The 16,706-nt window shown below is 44.7% G+C and overlaps 2 protein-coding genes across 4 annotated transcripts in view; one reads left to right on the top strand and one right to left on the bottom strand.

The window, feature by feature from the left end:
* LOC146839296 (uncharacterized) overlaps positions 1-16,706 on the bottom strand; it is a 400,042-nt gene that overhangs the window by 142,881 nt on the left and 240,455 nt on the right. Inside the window, 1 exon segment of the mRNA XM_085650764.1 lies at positions 6,043-6,117. Coding sequence (XP_085506890.1) covers positions 6,043-6,117 — 75 coding nt within the window.
* The window catches only part of LOC146839297 (uncharacterized), a 153,524-nt gene that overhangs the window by 12,367 nt on the left and 124,451 nt on the right, over positions 1-16,706 (top strand). The gene's annotated exons all lie outside the window — the stretch shown is intronic.

The following is a 16,706-nucleotide window of genomic DNA, read 5'->3' on the forward strand; positions in this document are numbered from 1 at the left end:
AGCACACATGACTCCTACATATTCAGACACAGTGGCATCCACAGGCGCCTACTCAACGGAGAATTCGGAGAGGGACTCCTGCTTGGTACGTACACATACCTCGTCCACACATGTGCACCACACATGTATATACATCACCCTTGCTAAGCCTTTGCTTCTATCTTGTAGGTGACAGTGCATACGCCCTGCGTGAATATATACTCACCCCCTACATCAACCCAGCAACACCACAGGAGCAACGATACAACGTGGCCCACATAAGCGCAAGGAATGTCATAGAGAGGACCTTTGGGATTCTGAAGAGTCGCTTTAGAATCCTACATAAGACTGGCGGTGCCTTGCAATACAAACCTGATACCTGCTGCAGGATTGTAGCTGAATGTGCCATGCTGCACAACATTGCAACCAGAAGGGGGATACCCATTGAGGTGGACAGGAATGACGACTACCGGGATGACCAACCACCCGCGCAACACCGACAGGCACACGTCCCTAACACAGCTGAGGGCCATAGGAGGCGGACATACATCACGCAACATCATTTCTGATCCAGGTAAGAATGAAACATGACAATTTCATTAGTGATGCTTCTGTTTAATGCACAGGAGCACTGAGGTATGTGCGGACAAACATGAAATAAAATAATATCTCCCCAATACAAGTGGAACAACAAATGGCCGTTGTAGTCACGGCTGTGCAGCGTCAAATAGTGGAGGACCCTGGTTGCCCCGCCATGGTCATGTATGGCTGTAAGTTTGTCTAGTGGCGCTTGCCACGAACGCCCAGCCTCCTTTCAGGTGTCTCCTCACCACGGCCTGTCCCTGTGGCTGTGGAGCACCGTGTACTGCGCCTCTGGGTGCTGGCCTCCGCCACCGAAACACTGCTCACACTTGAGGCAGCCTCACTGCCGTCCTCCCCTCCCAATGCGCTAGCACTGAAAGTACCGCTCTGCAGGTGTTCAACTGCAGCGGTCACCTGGCCTAGGGCCTTGGCAACATCACCGCAATAATGACCCAGGTCCACCTGCAGTGACACCGAGCGGCGTGATAGAACAGCGGTGCTGTTGCTCAGCCTAGTGATTGCCTTCGTAGAGGCTGCGGACCGGAGCAAGTTCTGCCGGTGCCTCCTTCTCTCGCTGTCATGCCCTGCTCTCATGGCACGGGTGAGTTCCTGTATGTCCTCCCTCAGGTACCCATTACCCTCTGCCACCACAGTCGTCATGTCCCTCACTGCCGCAGTCGGGGAATGCATTTCTTTAGCAAGGCGCGCTATGTTACTGCTGATTGTAGCCATGTGTCTCCCCTGCAGGCGCTGGACACGCAGCATCCGTTCCTCAATGCCACCATTTGGGGCGCTTGCATCGTCGCCGACAGTTGGTGTACTGCGCAGAGACCTGCGGCGCAGTGGGAGTCGGACACGTGCTGGTGGTGCTGCAGGCGGTGGGACGACTCTTTGACTTTGGCCCGATGGTGTTGCAGGTGTCTGACATGCATCCATCACCTGTATGGGTGGGACTTGTGACCTGCGTCTCCGCTCTTTTGTAGCAGTTGGTGCGCCAGCAGGTGGTGGTGGTGGTGTGGTTGCTGGTGGAGGTGGTGATTGCGGCTCTTGCGGAGTACCGATGTCCGAATCGGCTGGTGTCTTCGATATGATTAGCCGGCCGCTGTCGTCGGAATCGCCAGGAGATGCATCTGTGTGTGAAACAGTGCATGGTTAGTGGGATAGTTACAACTAGGTAGTACTTTAAACATACATGTCCCCTATGATTCACTAAATAAACTGTCTATTACTAGCTTCTACTGATGTAGAGAAATGTAATGTTCTTTCTTCCTGTGCATGTACACCGGGCTGACATGACTACAACTCCCATGATGCACTACTGTTAGGTGTGGATGTTGTGTGGGGCAAATCTGCATGCACACTGTGATCGTGCTGGGGGCTTGGGAATGGTTTTACGCAATGCTGGGTGTGGGCACAGGCATGCATCTTACCTTGGGCACTTGTGGCTGCGCCGGAGGTGTCCATCTGTGTGACTCCCATGATGGCCTCAGGCTTAATGGTCCCTTCCACCAGCTCCTCCAGGGCAGTGTTTGCTTGCACTGTTGATGGTCCGCCTCCTGTTCTGGATGCCTCCCGGAGCCTCTCAGCGATCCTCTCCTTGGCCCGCTTCCTGAGGTCGTACCACCTCTTTTTTAAATCGTCAATGCTGCGGGGCGTCCATCCCACCGCATTGACCCTCTCTCGGATGCGCAGCCATATGCGCCGCTTCTCCGCCTCTGGCACCTTTAGGGACAGCTTCCCAAACAGCCGATCGTGTTTGCTGCTCACCCCCTCGATCAGGTGCTCCAGCTCCCGGTCGGAGAACTTGCGCTTTCTCTTTCGTGCAGCTTCAGCGCTGGATGGTGCATCTTTCTCCATCCTGGTTGTGTAGGGTGGTAGTTCTGTCAGTGTTGCTTCACTGGCCTCAGGCAGTCTCCAGTTCCAGCTCCTGTCAGCTCCTCTGGCGAGGGAATGAGGGTGGGGCTGCAGTATTTCCTGGTAGTGATGTCATAATGCCGTTCCCAGAGCGACCCGTTTTTTTACGTTTTCGCTATTAGCGATTTTGCTAATACCGAAATCGCTATTAGCTACTTCGGTGATACCGATTTTGCTTTTTGCTATTCGGTGTTTGCTACACTCGCTATGGTATAATCGGGAAAATATAGCGATTTTTAAGGAATCGCTATTTTTTACCGAATCTGTTGATGCATTCAGTAAAGCGATTCCTTGATAACGAATCCTTATTTTTCGCTATTAAGGAATCGCTTTTGGTTTTGTTGATGCATGTGCACCTAAGACGTTTAAAATATTGCGTTCTTTCAGGGGTCGAAATGTCGACGCTTTATTATCAAGTGTTGAGAATCACTCCGGATACTAAACTAATGATTTAATCGCTTACTGGGTTGATGTTTTCTTTATCTTCATTTCGCACTGTGTTTAAATATAATTTTTCTATGTAGTATATGTCCATGTATTCTGTGGAAAGTTTTGTGACATGTAAATATTTCAATGTATGTGCACTTTGTAGTCCTAAATGTTAGCCCAAAAGTACTTATCTGTGTGTATGTAGATAAATGTAACGTAATGAGTTCACACTGACTTTAAAAAAAAAAAGATAAATATCGTTAAATACAAGACGCGAGTTTTGCGTTGTTTGGTTTGGATAAAAGGTCTTTTTTTCTTTCATTTGTTGGTTGTTCTCATCCATTTGGAGCGATATAATTGTGAAAATGATCTTTTGATTTTTAATAGTGGCAGAACCACTGTTTCACGTATATTAGTAATCCCCAGCTTCTGCACTAGACTGGGCTACCCCATTGCTTTGTATCGTTTATTTTAAATGGCCAGCGCATCTACCACTTCATTTATCAGAGCAACGTTACGGTTGAATTAGGCTTCTGTGTTTCAAACCAGCCCGACATTCTTGTAGCGTACCTGATTGTCCGTTCCAGTTGGAACTCTCCTGCTCTGCACCTATTCCATGTTCCAAGTATTCGTCATTTCGTCTACGTCGCAAATGACGTGCAAGCGCACCTCGTCGATCTGACCTTTCACGTACAACACGTGATCGACTTAGTACGTGCGGCCATTTTGGATCCAGATCTTTTGGTTTATTTCTTGTGCGTTTACTCCGGTGATACGCACACCTCTCCTGAGTTCAAATCCTAGATTTATGTGGACTCTTTTCAATTTAGAACGAATACAGGAAGGTACTGTGAATATCATTATTAATTATTTCTGCTCATACGATGTTTCTCATATTTTAATCTACCCTTTGCCTGTCATTCATGGTGACCGGCACACCACTATTGATTATTTCCTGGATACAGGATGGTACTGGAGCTCATTATTAATTGTTTTCTTGCTGTTATGGTGTTCTTATTTTACAATTTGCCTTCAGCTTGTCATTCATGGTGACAGGCACACCACGATTGATTACTTGCCTGTCATTCACGGTGATTGGCATACCATCTTATTTTATCTCTCACTCAATTTAAGAGACAACTAAGCAATGGTGACAAGCACACCTAACTTAATTACTGTTATTATATAATTTCAGTTTATTTGATGAGGATAGAAACAGTCCTCAAGGTTTGTTGCCTTTTATAACTGTTTACCTCAACTTACCTGCATTACTTTTATTCATCCACCATGTGTGCAGCACAAACCTTTTCTTTAACGCCACCACAGTCGTTTCTCTTCACTAAAGGGGATCCTCCAATCAAATGGCTAGAATGGAGAGAATATTTTCTAAATTATATTGATGCATTAGAAGATGGTGAAGATGATCTAACAGAAGTTAGGAAAAAGAAAATTTTACTTCACTTACTTGGTCCTCAAGGATTAAAAGTTTACAATTCAATGAACAAAAAAACGCATCCTGCTGATGATTCCAATGTGTTTCTTCATGCATTAGAAGATCTTGACCCTTACTATTCCACCTCAGTTTGTACAGCCATTGATCGACACACATTTTTCAGAAGAAGACAAGGGAAGCAAGAATCTGTTGAAGATTTCGTTTCAGACTTAAAGAAATTAGCTTTGACTTGCAGATTTGGTTCGCTAGAGGAAGAACTAATCCGAGACCAAATCATAATGTATGTTAATAATGAAGATGTTCAAGAACGCCTCTGGATACATGGTGAAGCATCATTGTCTGATGTCGCTTTAGTTAAAAAAACAGAATCACCAACAAATGTGCTAAAGCTATTTGAGTCCCTAAGGAAATTGACAAACCTACTGTGAGCAAAATTACTTCAAAATCCAAAGCTAAGTTTGTCAATTTCCCTACCTCCAATAGGGATAATACCAACATTAAACCCGAATCTACAACATTAAAATGTTATTGATGCGGTAGCAAAAATCATTTAGCTAATTTTAACAACTGCCCTGCTAGTTAACAAAAATGCCTTCAATGTGGTGTTATTGATCATTTTACCAAAGCGTTTCGGAGCTATATAAACCAAAAGAAAAAGGTTTCCTTACTTAAAGATGATTATAATGATTCTTCCTCCACATCATCTTGTGATGATAATCAAACTAAGAATGTTGATTGTGTTTTAGGAGTGTCTGACAGTGTGAACTCGTTAAACATTCACTGTAAATCTAAACCTGTGTGTGCCATGTCCATAGGTGGCGTTGAAATAATTATTGTGGCGGATTCATGCTCTCCGTACACGATCATTGACAAAGTACAATGGGAAAAAGATTTTGTTCATGTAGTAGGTGCCACTTTATCCCCGCCTGATATTTCCCCAGAGTGTTTTACAGGAGAAAAAAAAATCGATTTAATTGGTTATAGAGAACTTACTTTTGAATTTAAAGGTAGATCTTCAATTGGTAAATTATACGTTGCTTTAGATGGTTCTCCTGTTTTAGGGTGGATTGATCAAAGAAATTTAAATATTATTTTGAACCCTAATGGAGTTGAACAAGTAATGGTTTTAGACCATCATGAAGATTATCACCTTGAATTTAAAAAAAGAGTTTCCTGGGGTCTTTTCTAATAAAGTGGGTCAATTAAATGGCTATGTTCATAACATTATACTCAAAGATGATGCCAAACCCACAGTTCAGAAGTCTAGACACATTCCTTGGGCTGCCAGAGAAGAAGTTACTAAAGAATTGAAGCGTCTTTTAGACGATGGCATTATTGAAGAGGTTGAAGCTTCTAATTGGGTTGCACCTTTAGTCGTGGCTCGTAAGGCCAACGGCAAGGTTCGTCTATGTATTGACCTGAGGTCCTGTATAAAAATGTCGCAGTTGAGCGATTCCCTTTACCCAAAATTAATGAATTAATTTCTCTTACCAGAGGCATGCAATGGTTCTCTGTTTTCGACTTGACGTCGGCATATCATCAAATTATGCTGCATGAAGATAGTAAAAGTCTGACCAGATTTATGACTCCTCAAGTGTGTTTCCGTTTTTTGCGCAAGCCGTTTGGCCTTGCGTCCGCAGCCGCAGTTTTTCAAAAACTCAGGTTTAAATTGTTCCATGACTTACCCGGTATCCTGTTTTTTCAGGATGACATCCTTATTATGGGTGAAACTAAATGTATACATGATGAGAGAATTCATTCTGTTTTGAACATACAAAAAGAAACAGGACTTACTGCAGAACTTTCTAAGTGTAAATTTAAAGTTGACTCTTTAGACTACTTAAGTCATGAAATCTCTGCCAAAGGCATAAAACCCAAATCGAACCTAATGAATGCCATAAGAAATGCTCCATCTCCTGCGAACAAAGATGAACTGAGGTCCTTCCTAGGGCTCGTAGAGTTTTATAGTAAATTTGTTGGAAATTTTTCTGAAAAAACATTCAACATGCGTCAATTGTTAAAATGTAAGTCTGTATTTGTGTGGTCAGATACTCTACAACAAGATTTCTCTAAACTCAAAAACAAACTTTGTGATGCAAAGGAATTGGTAGGTTTTGATCCCCGTTTGCCTTGCATCATTACTACCGATGCAAGTCAGAAAGGATTAGGTGCTGTGTTATCACAAAAAGAGGGAAATGGGAAAGAAAAAGCAGTTGCATATGCATCACGAGCACTGTCTCCAGCTGAAGAACGATACTCCGTAATTGAAAGAGAAACGTTAGCTGTTGTATGGGCACTTGAACACTTTAGGAGTTTTATATGGGGTTATCATGTGACCATAAACCCCTAGTGAAAGTTCTTTCTCCAGATGGGCTACTAAACACTACTCCTAGAATTGCTAGAATGTCCGTTCGTCTGTTGGATTACAGATACTCTGTAAGTTATATCCCAGGGGCTAAGAACCAAGTAGCTGATTGTTTGAGGAGATTACCCTTGCCATTAGTTTTCCACGGAAAATGTGAATGATTTTCAGGTAGCTGGTGTAGGAGAGTAGGATCTGCTTCACATGGGTACCCCCACTTTTTGCTGGTGTTTCACTGTTTTTTGACCTTAGTCTGGCTCTGGCCCTGCTAATCAGGACCACAGCGTAGCTGCTTCCTCTCTAAAATGGTTTCCATGTACATTAGGTACATAACTAATTGGATTCTGGAGTGCCTTATAAGCCCCTAGTATATGGTATACTATGTACATAGGGCATAGGTACCTCAGAGGCCTACCAGTGGCTGCAGCATGTATTATGCCACCCCTGGGAAGCACTCCAAAATGATACCACAGGTGTGCTACTGCAGCCTGGGTAAGGGTGTGCTTGCACCCCTTACTGTGGTATAGGCTACCTATATCACTACCATATACAGACACATATAAACCTATAAGCCACTCCTATGGCAGGCCTTGACAATCCTGAAGGCAGAGTGCTTGGTTTTATGTGAGAGGATGCCCAAGCATGAGCTGAGCCCCTCTGCAGCATTCGGAAATACTTCCTTATGGCTGTTCTGTGATACAGCCATACCATATACTCTTAGGTGCATTATAACCTCGCGGTAAATGCTAACTTTGGAATGGCTGCATCAAAACATGTCGTGTTTGGTGTCAAACGCTTTGGAATACTACCCCCCCCCCCCACCAGTCCTGGTGGTGGGGGTAGCATTCCACCCTTCTAGAGGGAGAGACATGTTCACGCTGGCTAAACCCGGTTAAAACTTTCCAAAGCCCTGGCATCACAAAATGGATGCCACTGCCACAGACACGGGTCTGGCCTCCTGCTGCTGAGGGAAACTCCGGCACGGGAGGCCTGGACAATAGGTTTCCTGTCACAGGGAGGTGTAACAACCTCCCCAGACAGGCAGATGTGTATTGGGGCGGGGTGGGTGCAACCACCCCCACCCCAGGTCCACCCATAGGTGGGGCCTTAGAGTTAGTCCATCCCCTAAACTTAGTATAAGTATAGGAATCCAGTCCCTAGGACTTTAGATTACCCTGGACGAACCTCTGCAACATATATCCTGGACCTTCGACTTTCTATCACGACTAGAAGACGGAAGAACATCTCCCTTGGGGTTAAGGAGTGACTCCCCTGCTTGGCAGGCACCAAAGAAGCAACTGACCAGTCTGCAATTCTGCTCCCGCCGGACGCCAAAGTCTCTGCATCCCCAGAGGTGGATTTCCAGACTACCCCAAGGCTACCCTGAGTCCACAGCAAAGCTGAGGCCCGTGGCTATGGTGGGTGACGTGGAACCGCGACCCCTGGACACCGTGAACTTTTGCAGCAACACTATCTTCCTGGTCATCCTCGAAGTTGTACTTTGGGCTCCGAGTAGCCCCAGCCTTGAGCACCTCCTGCACCGTAGATTGTTGGCCTCCACTCCACGAGTGACCCATGGGCCAGCTTCAAGTGCAACCGCTCGAGGCTCCTTCGCGATCACTAGCCCGTTGGCTAGCAGGTCCCCACGAAGGCAACTCCTTTTCTAATTGGGCATTCCTGGTTGCTCCAGATGTGCCCTGCCTTACCCACGCTGGGTGCCGTTCGCTGAGGAAGCCAAGTGACCTGTGACTTTCCCTGGCTATTTCTGAGAGAGCACACGCTCTGGAACTGAGCCCTGCATTGCCGGTGTACTTACAGCGGGAGGACCTGAAGGACGGGACTGCGAGGACCAGCAGCCCCGTAACAGCGAACAGCTGTGTTCTCTTCCCGCCCCTTCTGCCTGTAGCTGCTATTTAATCAATAGAGCATTGTGTAGCGCGGTCGCGCGCCGGGAGAAGCCCGGGACAAGGGCGAGACCGTTTGTGGCCGTTCGTGGACGGCAGAGGACGGGACGGGCTGTGTCCCGAACGCTGGGTCTGTTATATGCTAATCGGGGGACATCATCTGTGTGAAATCGTGTGCTTATAGTCCGTGAGATTAGTTGAACCGTTTATTATTATTGTTGTGGGATCATGAATTCTTCCCCGGGTTGCTTAGGTCATAAGTCACCCTATAGAGGTTCAGTTGGTGGGACATTGGATACATTTATTATAAGAGCTTCATCGCTATTAGCTCATGAAATAGAACTCACGGAGAGGAGATTGTCGTTGGATACCGTTGTCGATAAACGCTCCTCACTGGGTTCTATCAGAAATGCCAAATCTCCTATTCCACCGCCTACAACTATACCTGGTATAACAGATGGTACTTTGATAGGTAGTAGGGGCTCCCCACCCATGACTGGAAAAATGTCGGAAGTTGTGCAAAGGTGTTATACTATTTCTGAGGAAGAAGGCATGCCTAGTAGTAAGACCTCCTGTTGCTCGAATAACCTAGATCTATTAGTCCGTCCCACCCTTTTGTCCCCAGTTCGAACTAGATCGACCTCTGTTATTAAGCAGGGTCTGTTCAAGCCATCTACCGCCACTACTGCGAAGGGGGCTTCCCCTAAAAAGAAAAGGGGGAAGGAAAACGATAGGAGTAAGTTACCTAAAAGTATCAAACCTGGCCACTCAAAAAACAATTTAGTAGCCCCTGTAAGTCAAGGTCAAGGGGAGGTTCGGCATGAAGATCCATCGAATTCCTCGGTATTGGCTGATCATACGCTTAATATGATGGGTGACAATTTTTGGCATAGACTAGATTTAATGTTAAATAAATCTGTCTTGCCGATCTATGATCGATTAGATCGTATTGAAAATAGGATTTCTTGCCTTGAATTGGCTTTTGCCTCTTTTCAAACTAGACCTGACCCGCGGGGCAGAGCCAACAAGAGTGTCCTGAAATCAATACCCTGTACCCAAGAGGGACCGCCTTTAAACGTAGGGTTAGTCCCTCTACCACAGGTTATCATGACACCCACTATTATACCATCTGGCTCATCCGATAATAGGGTGCAACCTAATTTGTCTGGGGAGATTGAAGAGAAAGGACCTGGGAATGGAGGTAACGTTGTTCCTACTAGACCTATAGGGCAACGGGGCATCCAATCCCCTGACTTAATGGACCAAAGGCAATCCTTAAACCTTCCGCCCGAATCGACCCCTTATGTCGTAGTCCTTACAGGTGTTCCAAAATTGATTGATGGGAAACGGGAGGAGTTTCTGGACCTAAAATATTAGTGCATCCATTGGTTAAACCTATACAGGCCGTTACCAGTGTCGGTCTCAACAGAAATTATTTTTGCACGTCGGGTGGATTGGGTTGGTCCTAAAGTTAAAACGGTAAAGGGAGACTGTGTTGTTTTGAATTTTAGAGATAGAAGGGCCGTGGAGCATATTTGTGCTTGGCCCTCCAGTAACTCGGTCTCCAACATTAATTGCTTACCACTTACATTTTTCTACCCTCCATTATGCTATAATAGGAGCCACCCGCGCCCATTAGTCCCCGGTATCCCTGCTGAAAGGTTGGATGCAGGAATTCCCCTGTTCAACCGGTTTGAAGGCCTGTTGGGATTGGAAAACTGTGATTGACGGTCTACTCTCTTGCAAGATAATACCCCTCCTGGAGAGCTACTCGACATGAATAATATCGTGCCCCGGGTAGGAGGTAATGGTAATCCTGTTATGACGTTGGTGGGCTCTTCCTCAGAGCAGGTTATTATTAACATGGACTCACCAGCCTGGGGAGTGGCGGTCATTTTACTGGATGTAGCTGATGATAAGGCCCCCAGTTTGCCAATGGGTCCCACTCCAATTAAGAATGTATTTTTGCCTTTAGGTTTATCTCCCCAGACACTCCCTGTTTGTTCTGGTTCCACTGATTTCGGCTATTATCTAGCTACTTGGAATATAGCCGGGTGGCAACGAAAGCGGGATATTTTGGGTTGGAGGGAGTTTGTTGGTTGCTGTGATCTATCCTGGTGTAAAGAACAAATTCATTTTGATGGGTTTGTTTCCTTTAATCTCCTAGCCCAGGAATCCTCGTCAGGCCGTGCGAAGGGTGGTTTATTAATACCTTTGTCAATTAAACTGCCTGTGGTTGTTAAGGAATACAAAATGATTGGTCACCACTCACAAGTGCTGTGGTTGCAGCAAAAGCATGGCCGTAATGTTCTGATTATTAACTATTATAATAACTTATTTAATCAGACACGATCATTTGCGATCACGGAATTAATGGATGTTCTTGATAAATTGTGTTCTGACAATCCTATTAATTTTGATATTATTTGGGCGGCTGATTTTAACATCTCCCTCTGTCCTCTATCTCAAATTGAGGTTTGTGGGTACGCTGCTGTTAGTGACGAACCGGAGCTCCATTTTCTACATAATTCTTATGGAGAGATGTTGAACTCTGTTATGGCTAAATATGACCTAGCAGTTTTGCAGAGCTCAAAGGATGTTCATGGCAATCCCGTTCCTACATTTACTGGGAGGGGTGTTGGTACTGTTATAGATCACTTAGTTATTTCAAGGAATATCGATCCCCTCTGTGGAACCCCGATGACTCTTGACCTTTCCGTCAGCGATCATAATTGTATTATTTTATGTCTGTCTTTATGGGGTCACAAGAATCAGGGGTTTGAAACCACTGTTAATGATGTTGTTTTAAGCAGGCCCAATGCTTATAGGATTAAGTGGACTGCCGCTAAATTAGACATGTTCTTGAACAGAATTGTTACTCTCTGTCTACCCGAGATAAGCATGTGTCTTGAAATAAAGGCTGCTCACCTAGGTATCCTACAATGTTTTAGTATAATTAACGACAACATCAACAAAGTTTTGTCTACCTCTAATGTAAAGCCAAATAAACAGAATTAGGGATGGTTTGACAAAGCATGTACTAAGGCCTTGCAGAAGCTAAAGAAGGCTCTCTTGTGTAACCCCCGTAACAGGTTATTCATTATTAATCTTAGGATTGCCTATAAAGAACAGCTAAAATGTAGGAAACGGGAACTTCAGGTTGAAGCGTGGGATAAATTGACGGCTGCGGTGGAGCTATCCAATAGTAAGCTCTTCTGGGATACCGTCAATAGGCCATTTTTAAGGAATGACGATGTCCCGACAATCACTTCCCAAGTTAGTAAGGAAAGCTGGGTCCTTCACTTCTCATCCATTTTTAACCCTAGCGATATTTCTTGCATGCCTAGTCAACCTACTATTGTATGGCCTATTATCCCCCTTAATATTACACCTGCTGAAGTAGTACTTGCCTTAAGAAGTAGTAAAGGCGGGAAAGCTCCTGGGCCAGATGGAGTGCCAATTGACCTTTATAAAGCCGACACAACTATATGGGGCCCGGTCTTATCTAATGTTTTTAATGCAGCTGCTGAGGAAACGATTCCGTCGACTTGGGGGGAATCTATAATAATCCCGATATACAAAAAGGGCCTTCGGTCTGAAGCCAAAAATTATCGCCCTATTTCTCTTTTAGACTCATCATTAAAAACTATGAGTCGGGTCTTACTGTTCAGATTAGAAGAATGGGCAGAGGATAATGGGATTTTGGCCCAATCCCAATATGGGTTCAGGAAAGGGCGGGGAACCCTGGAACAGTGCGTAAATTTAGATCTCATTATTGGGAAACATACACGCGCAAAGCAAGGATCCCTTTTTCTCTGCTTTGCTGACCTAAGCAGCGCATTCGATTTGGTTGATCATGGTTTACTATGGTCAACCCTTTTGACCTAGGTGCCCCTTAGGCTATTATTTTCTTTTTGGCACGCCTCTATGCCAAATTGACTGCAAAAATACGCTATGGTCAAGAAGGAGAATGTACAAGCCAAATCACGGTGAGTCTTGGCATCAGGCAAGGCTACGTGTTGGCACCCCTTCTTTTTTCCCTTTTTAGGTCTCGGGAGCCAAAGGCTCGAAGAGACATTTTATATGTGGGATTTTCAAAGTGCTACCCACAGTCTTTTGGCTGGCCTAAACCTTGAGTGCACGAGATCACATGCACGTGCACAGCGGCTCCTCTGCTAATTGCATTCCCCCCTCCCTTCTCACCCAGTCCTTTCATCCTCCGCTCGATTACTTTCACTTCCCCGCTTTGACCCTTGTTTCTTTTTTTTTATCACGTCGTTCCTCATCCTAGCTTGGTGTCATGACTTTGCAATCTCAATTTTTTCGAAAACTTGCTGCCTGCTCTGAATAAACGCTGACTCTGGGGGCAATCCGCCTTTAATTGTAGGCACTCCCCTGCCGCTCGCTGCAGGCCCTGGCGGTACAGATGTTCCCCCTGGCTGGCTGGATTAGGTAAAGACCACAATTAGGGGCTGTCTTGTCAGGGGTCTGCACGCACCATTAGCTCCCAGTGGCGGCCGGCGCGCCTGCTCGCAAGCAGAGATGAGTTACACATCTGCCTCTCCGCTGCTACCAATCCCCCGCAAACACAACGGGGCGCTTGTTTGTTGTTCCTTCTCGGAATTAAGGAACACTTGTTTCTTTTATGCCTCTGACAGTCATTTCACGGCTGGAGCGCGGCCAGCCCCTTCCGTGACAAGGATGGAGGCAGGAGATATATGGGCTGTGGAGGTGGTAGGAGTGGGCAGCACGGCCCCTCGCCTGTTGCTCATCCGCAGCCTGTCAGTGTCTGTCACCTCTGCGCACACACACAAAAGTGCTGTCGGTGTCTTGGCAACCGACCCGAAGTGACACGTCCCGTTTGGGGTCCCTCGGAGACAGACGCTTGTAATACAAAACACATCAGCGCGGAGGGCCACGGTCTTAAAACACACGTACATGTTACATAGTGTGAATGAACCCTTATAATAAAGGTGCTCATTATGGCTTAATAATTTCTGTTCAAATATTTTAACTGAGATTAGTTTTTATTAATACTTCAAACTAGCAGAAATGTGGAGAAAAACAAGCGAGACCCTGCCGCAAGGTAAACATAACACACTTGTATTAAAATGCACAGATTTTACATTCAGGCACTATGGCCCACATGTGTGAAGGGGTTTAGCATTCGGAAGGTCTCCGATTCAGTAAATGAAGGGGCTTGTGAAAGCTACAACCTTTTTTCTAATGCACTAAACCCATTTAGCGATTCCGAATGGTTTAGAAATGGACACCAAATCGCAAATTGCAAGGCACGTGTTTAGGGAGTCCTTATATATCGCAATCAGGACCCTAGGAACCAATGCTTTGTAACCGTAATTCCATTCCACAACCATGACTAAATTACTGACTCCCAATTTGGGGGGATAGCTCCCCTTTGGAACCCACATTCCTTTTGCGAATTGGAGTGCCAGCTTCAGGTGGAGTGGGCAGTGGTCCATGGGGCAACCGGAAAATCTCAGTGAAGTTTTTCAAAAATGTAAAGTTTATTTTGTTTTTAAAGAAGCTCCGTTTCCTTTAGGGAAATTGCTGCTTTTAAACAAATGGAAGTTTTCAGTTTTGAAATGCAAAGACAATCATAGTGGCCTGGTGGTCTGCTGTTTCTTGCAAGCAGGGAATGCTTTAGCACTGGTGGCGCCATGTGCGTCAATATTTTTGGGTGGCCCCCTTCTAATGAGCTCCTTTGTCACAAGTTCCCTCACTACCACCCCTCCTCTCTCCATACTCCTCCATAAGATTCATTTGATTCGCTTTATTACACTACTCAGACCCGTGTAGGATGTCAGATCACTCTACATCACACACATCATACACAGATAGTGAATGATAAGTGTGCAAATCAGTGTATGGGAAATGTTACATAAGACAATGAGGATTACAAGGTGTAGGAATCACATGCCGTCCATAACAATAGGCAGTATATTTTAAAAGTGTTTGGTCTGGGGAAGCACAAGCTGAGGATTTAAAACATACCACAGTGTGTGCAGTGCACCACAACGCTGCCAACACAAAGCCCGGTGACCACTGCTCCCTAAAGCTTTGCACTTCGCAGAAAGGATGCCCTCTTCCGCCCGACCCTTTCTGCTGACCACTTTCCGCCCACTGAAGCCCCAGCTGCACTGAGGGATAGTGAGTGATCTATAATTCATAGCGCCTCCCTGCAGCCTCCGGGTGCATGCATGTGAGTGCAGATGTCGGGTTTGCTCTCACGAGGACTTCCGAGGGTGTTCACTCTGCTGCTGAATTGCTCTCCTAGGCACAAGCTAGCGCCCCGAGGCCCTCGGTACGAGTGAAGAGCTACATTCGGGTAAGGCACAAGCCCTAAAACAAGCATTTGCAATGCAATAGGTCTCGCATTTACGCGAGTTTGAGCTATTGACATTGCAAATGACAATCCCTTTTATTTTTGTTTTCATTTTTAAAAACATAACTAAAAGGCATTGTCATTTACAATGGCAATAGCTTAAACTTGTGTAAATGCGAGACCTATTGCATTGCAAATGCTTGTTATTAACGCCATAGAAGCCGATTTAAAAAAAGGTTAAATGTGATGCACTGCAAATTGAGGGACAGGAGGTACCTGTATTGCTTTATGCTGATGACACGGTCCTCCTCTCAAGAACTCCCATTGGTCTACAAAAACTAATGAATAGATTTTCTGATTTCATAAAGGAAAGGAAATTAAAACTTAACAATTCTAAGACCTCTATTTTACCATGTGGGCGTAAAATGAGGAATTTGAGATCCTTCCATATCGAAAATCAGAAAATTCTTTTAGTAAATAAGTTTTGTTACCTTGGCGTCACGTTTTCAAGTAACGGCATGTGGCACGAAGAGATTTTAAATATTAAAGCCAAAATGGCCAGATGTGCCTATGGCGTTTTTAAATTCGCAACTAAATTGGGGGATCGTCGCATATTTGATATGTTACACATTTATAATAATAAGTGTGTTTCGGCAGCACTTTATGGTGCAGGGGTATGGGGCTATTGCCCACATGGAGAGCTTCAGATTGAGGAAAATGCCTTCTTAAAAAAGTTATTATGCTTGCCCTTGTCTGCTGCTACTTCATTAATTCACAGCGAGTTGGGGCTGAATTATTTGTCGGACCAGATAGAGCTGAAACCCTTAATGCTATGGAGGTCGATTTGGTTGAAGGAGGAGACTGGGTTTAACAGAAGCATCATTAAGGATTGCCTCCGTCTAGATAAATGCCTACAAATCCCATGGTTAAAATATGTGGTCACTACTTTCAGGGACTTTTTTAAGATGAATATCCTAGATAACCCAAATTATGCGTCTGTTTTGTCAAAGTCTGCTTTTAAAGAACTTTTCCTAAGGGAAAAAGTTCATCGACGTCATTTTAAGAATATGCAGCTGGCAACCGTGGCTTTTTATTATTTGCAGGAACATATTGTTGGGTTTCAACCATACCTATCTCAAGTTACTAGACCTTCGCATCGGTTTGTATTGACCAGATTGAGATTAGGTATTGTTCATCACTTGGTGTCTTTCCCGTTAATAAAAAAACACCCCACTGTTCCTTGTCCATGTGACGGAATCACTAAGCAGCTTGTTACACATTTTCTCCTTACATGTAACTTGTATATGCACTTGCGTATAGTCTATCTGAAACCACTTTTTAAAAAATATGGGTCTCGTACTCTGAAATCTGCTTTGACCCTATTATTTACTTTAAATGAGATAGATATATGCTTTTTTTACTGCCACGTTTATCCTGATATCTGTTGCTGCTAGAAAAAGTATGTTTTTTTAATTTTTATGTTTCGACGGTCAATCATTGTATTATTATATTTCGTAAATTGTATTTGATTTAATAGTTTAGTATGTTTCATATCTTTGTTGTTCTGTGCTTTTATGATTGTTTTTTTCAATAATCGAATAAAGCCTACCTTGACTTGAGTCCCACAGACCTTGCTGGTCTGCACCGCAGTCCTTTCTCTGCATTCCCGTGACTAGCCATTGCCAAGGCTTGTTGGGTCCTTTCTGGTCGCCGACACCGCAGCACTCGACAGACTTCGTG

Source organism: Triturus cristatus, chromosome 4_1, assembly GCF_964204655.1.
Source record: "Triturus cristatus chromosome 4_1, aTriCri1.1, whole genome shotgun sequence".
Taxonomy (NCBI): domain Eukaryota; kingdom Metazoa; phylum Chordata; class Amphibia; order Caudata; family Salamandridae; genus Triturus; species Triturus cristatus.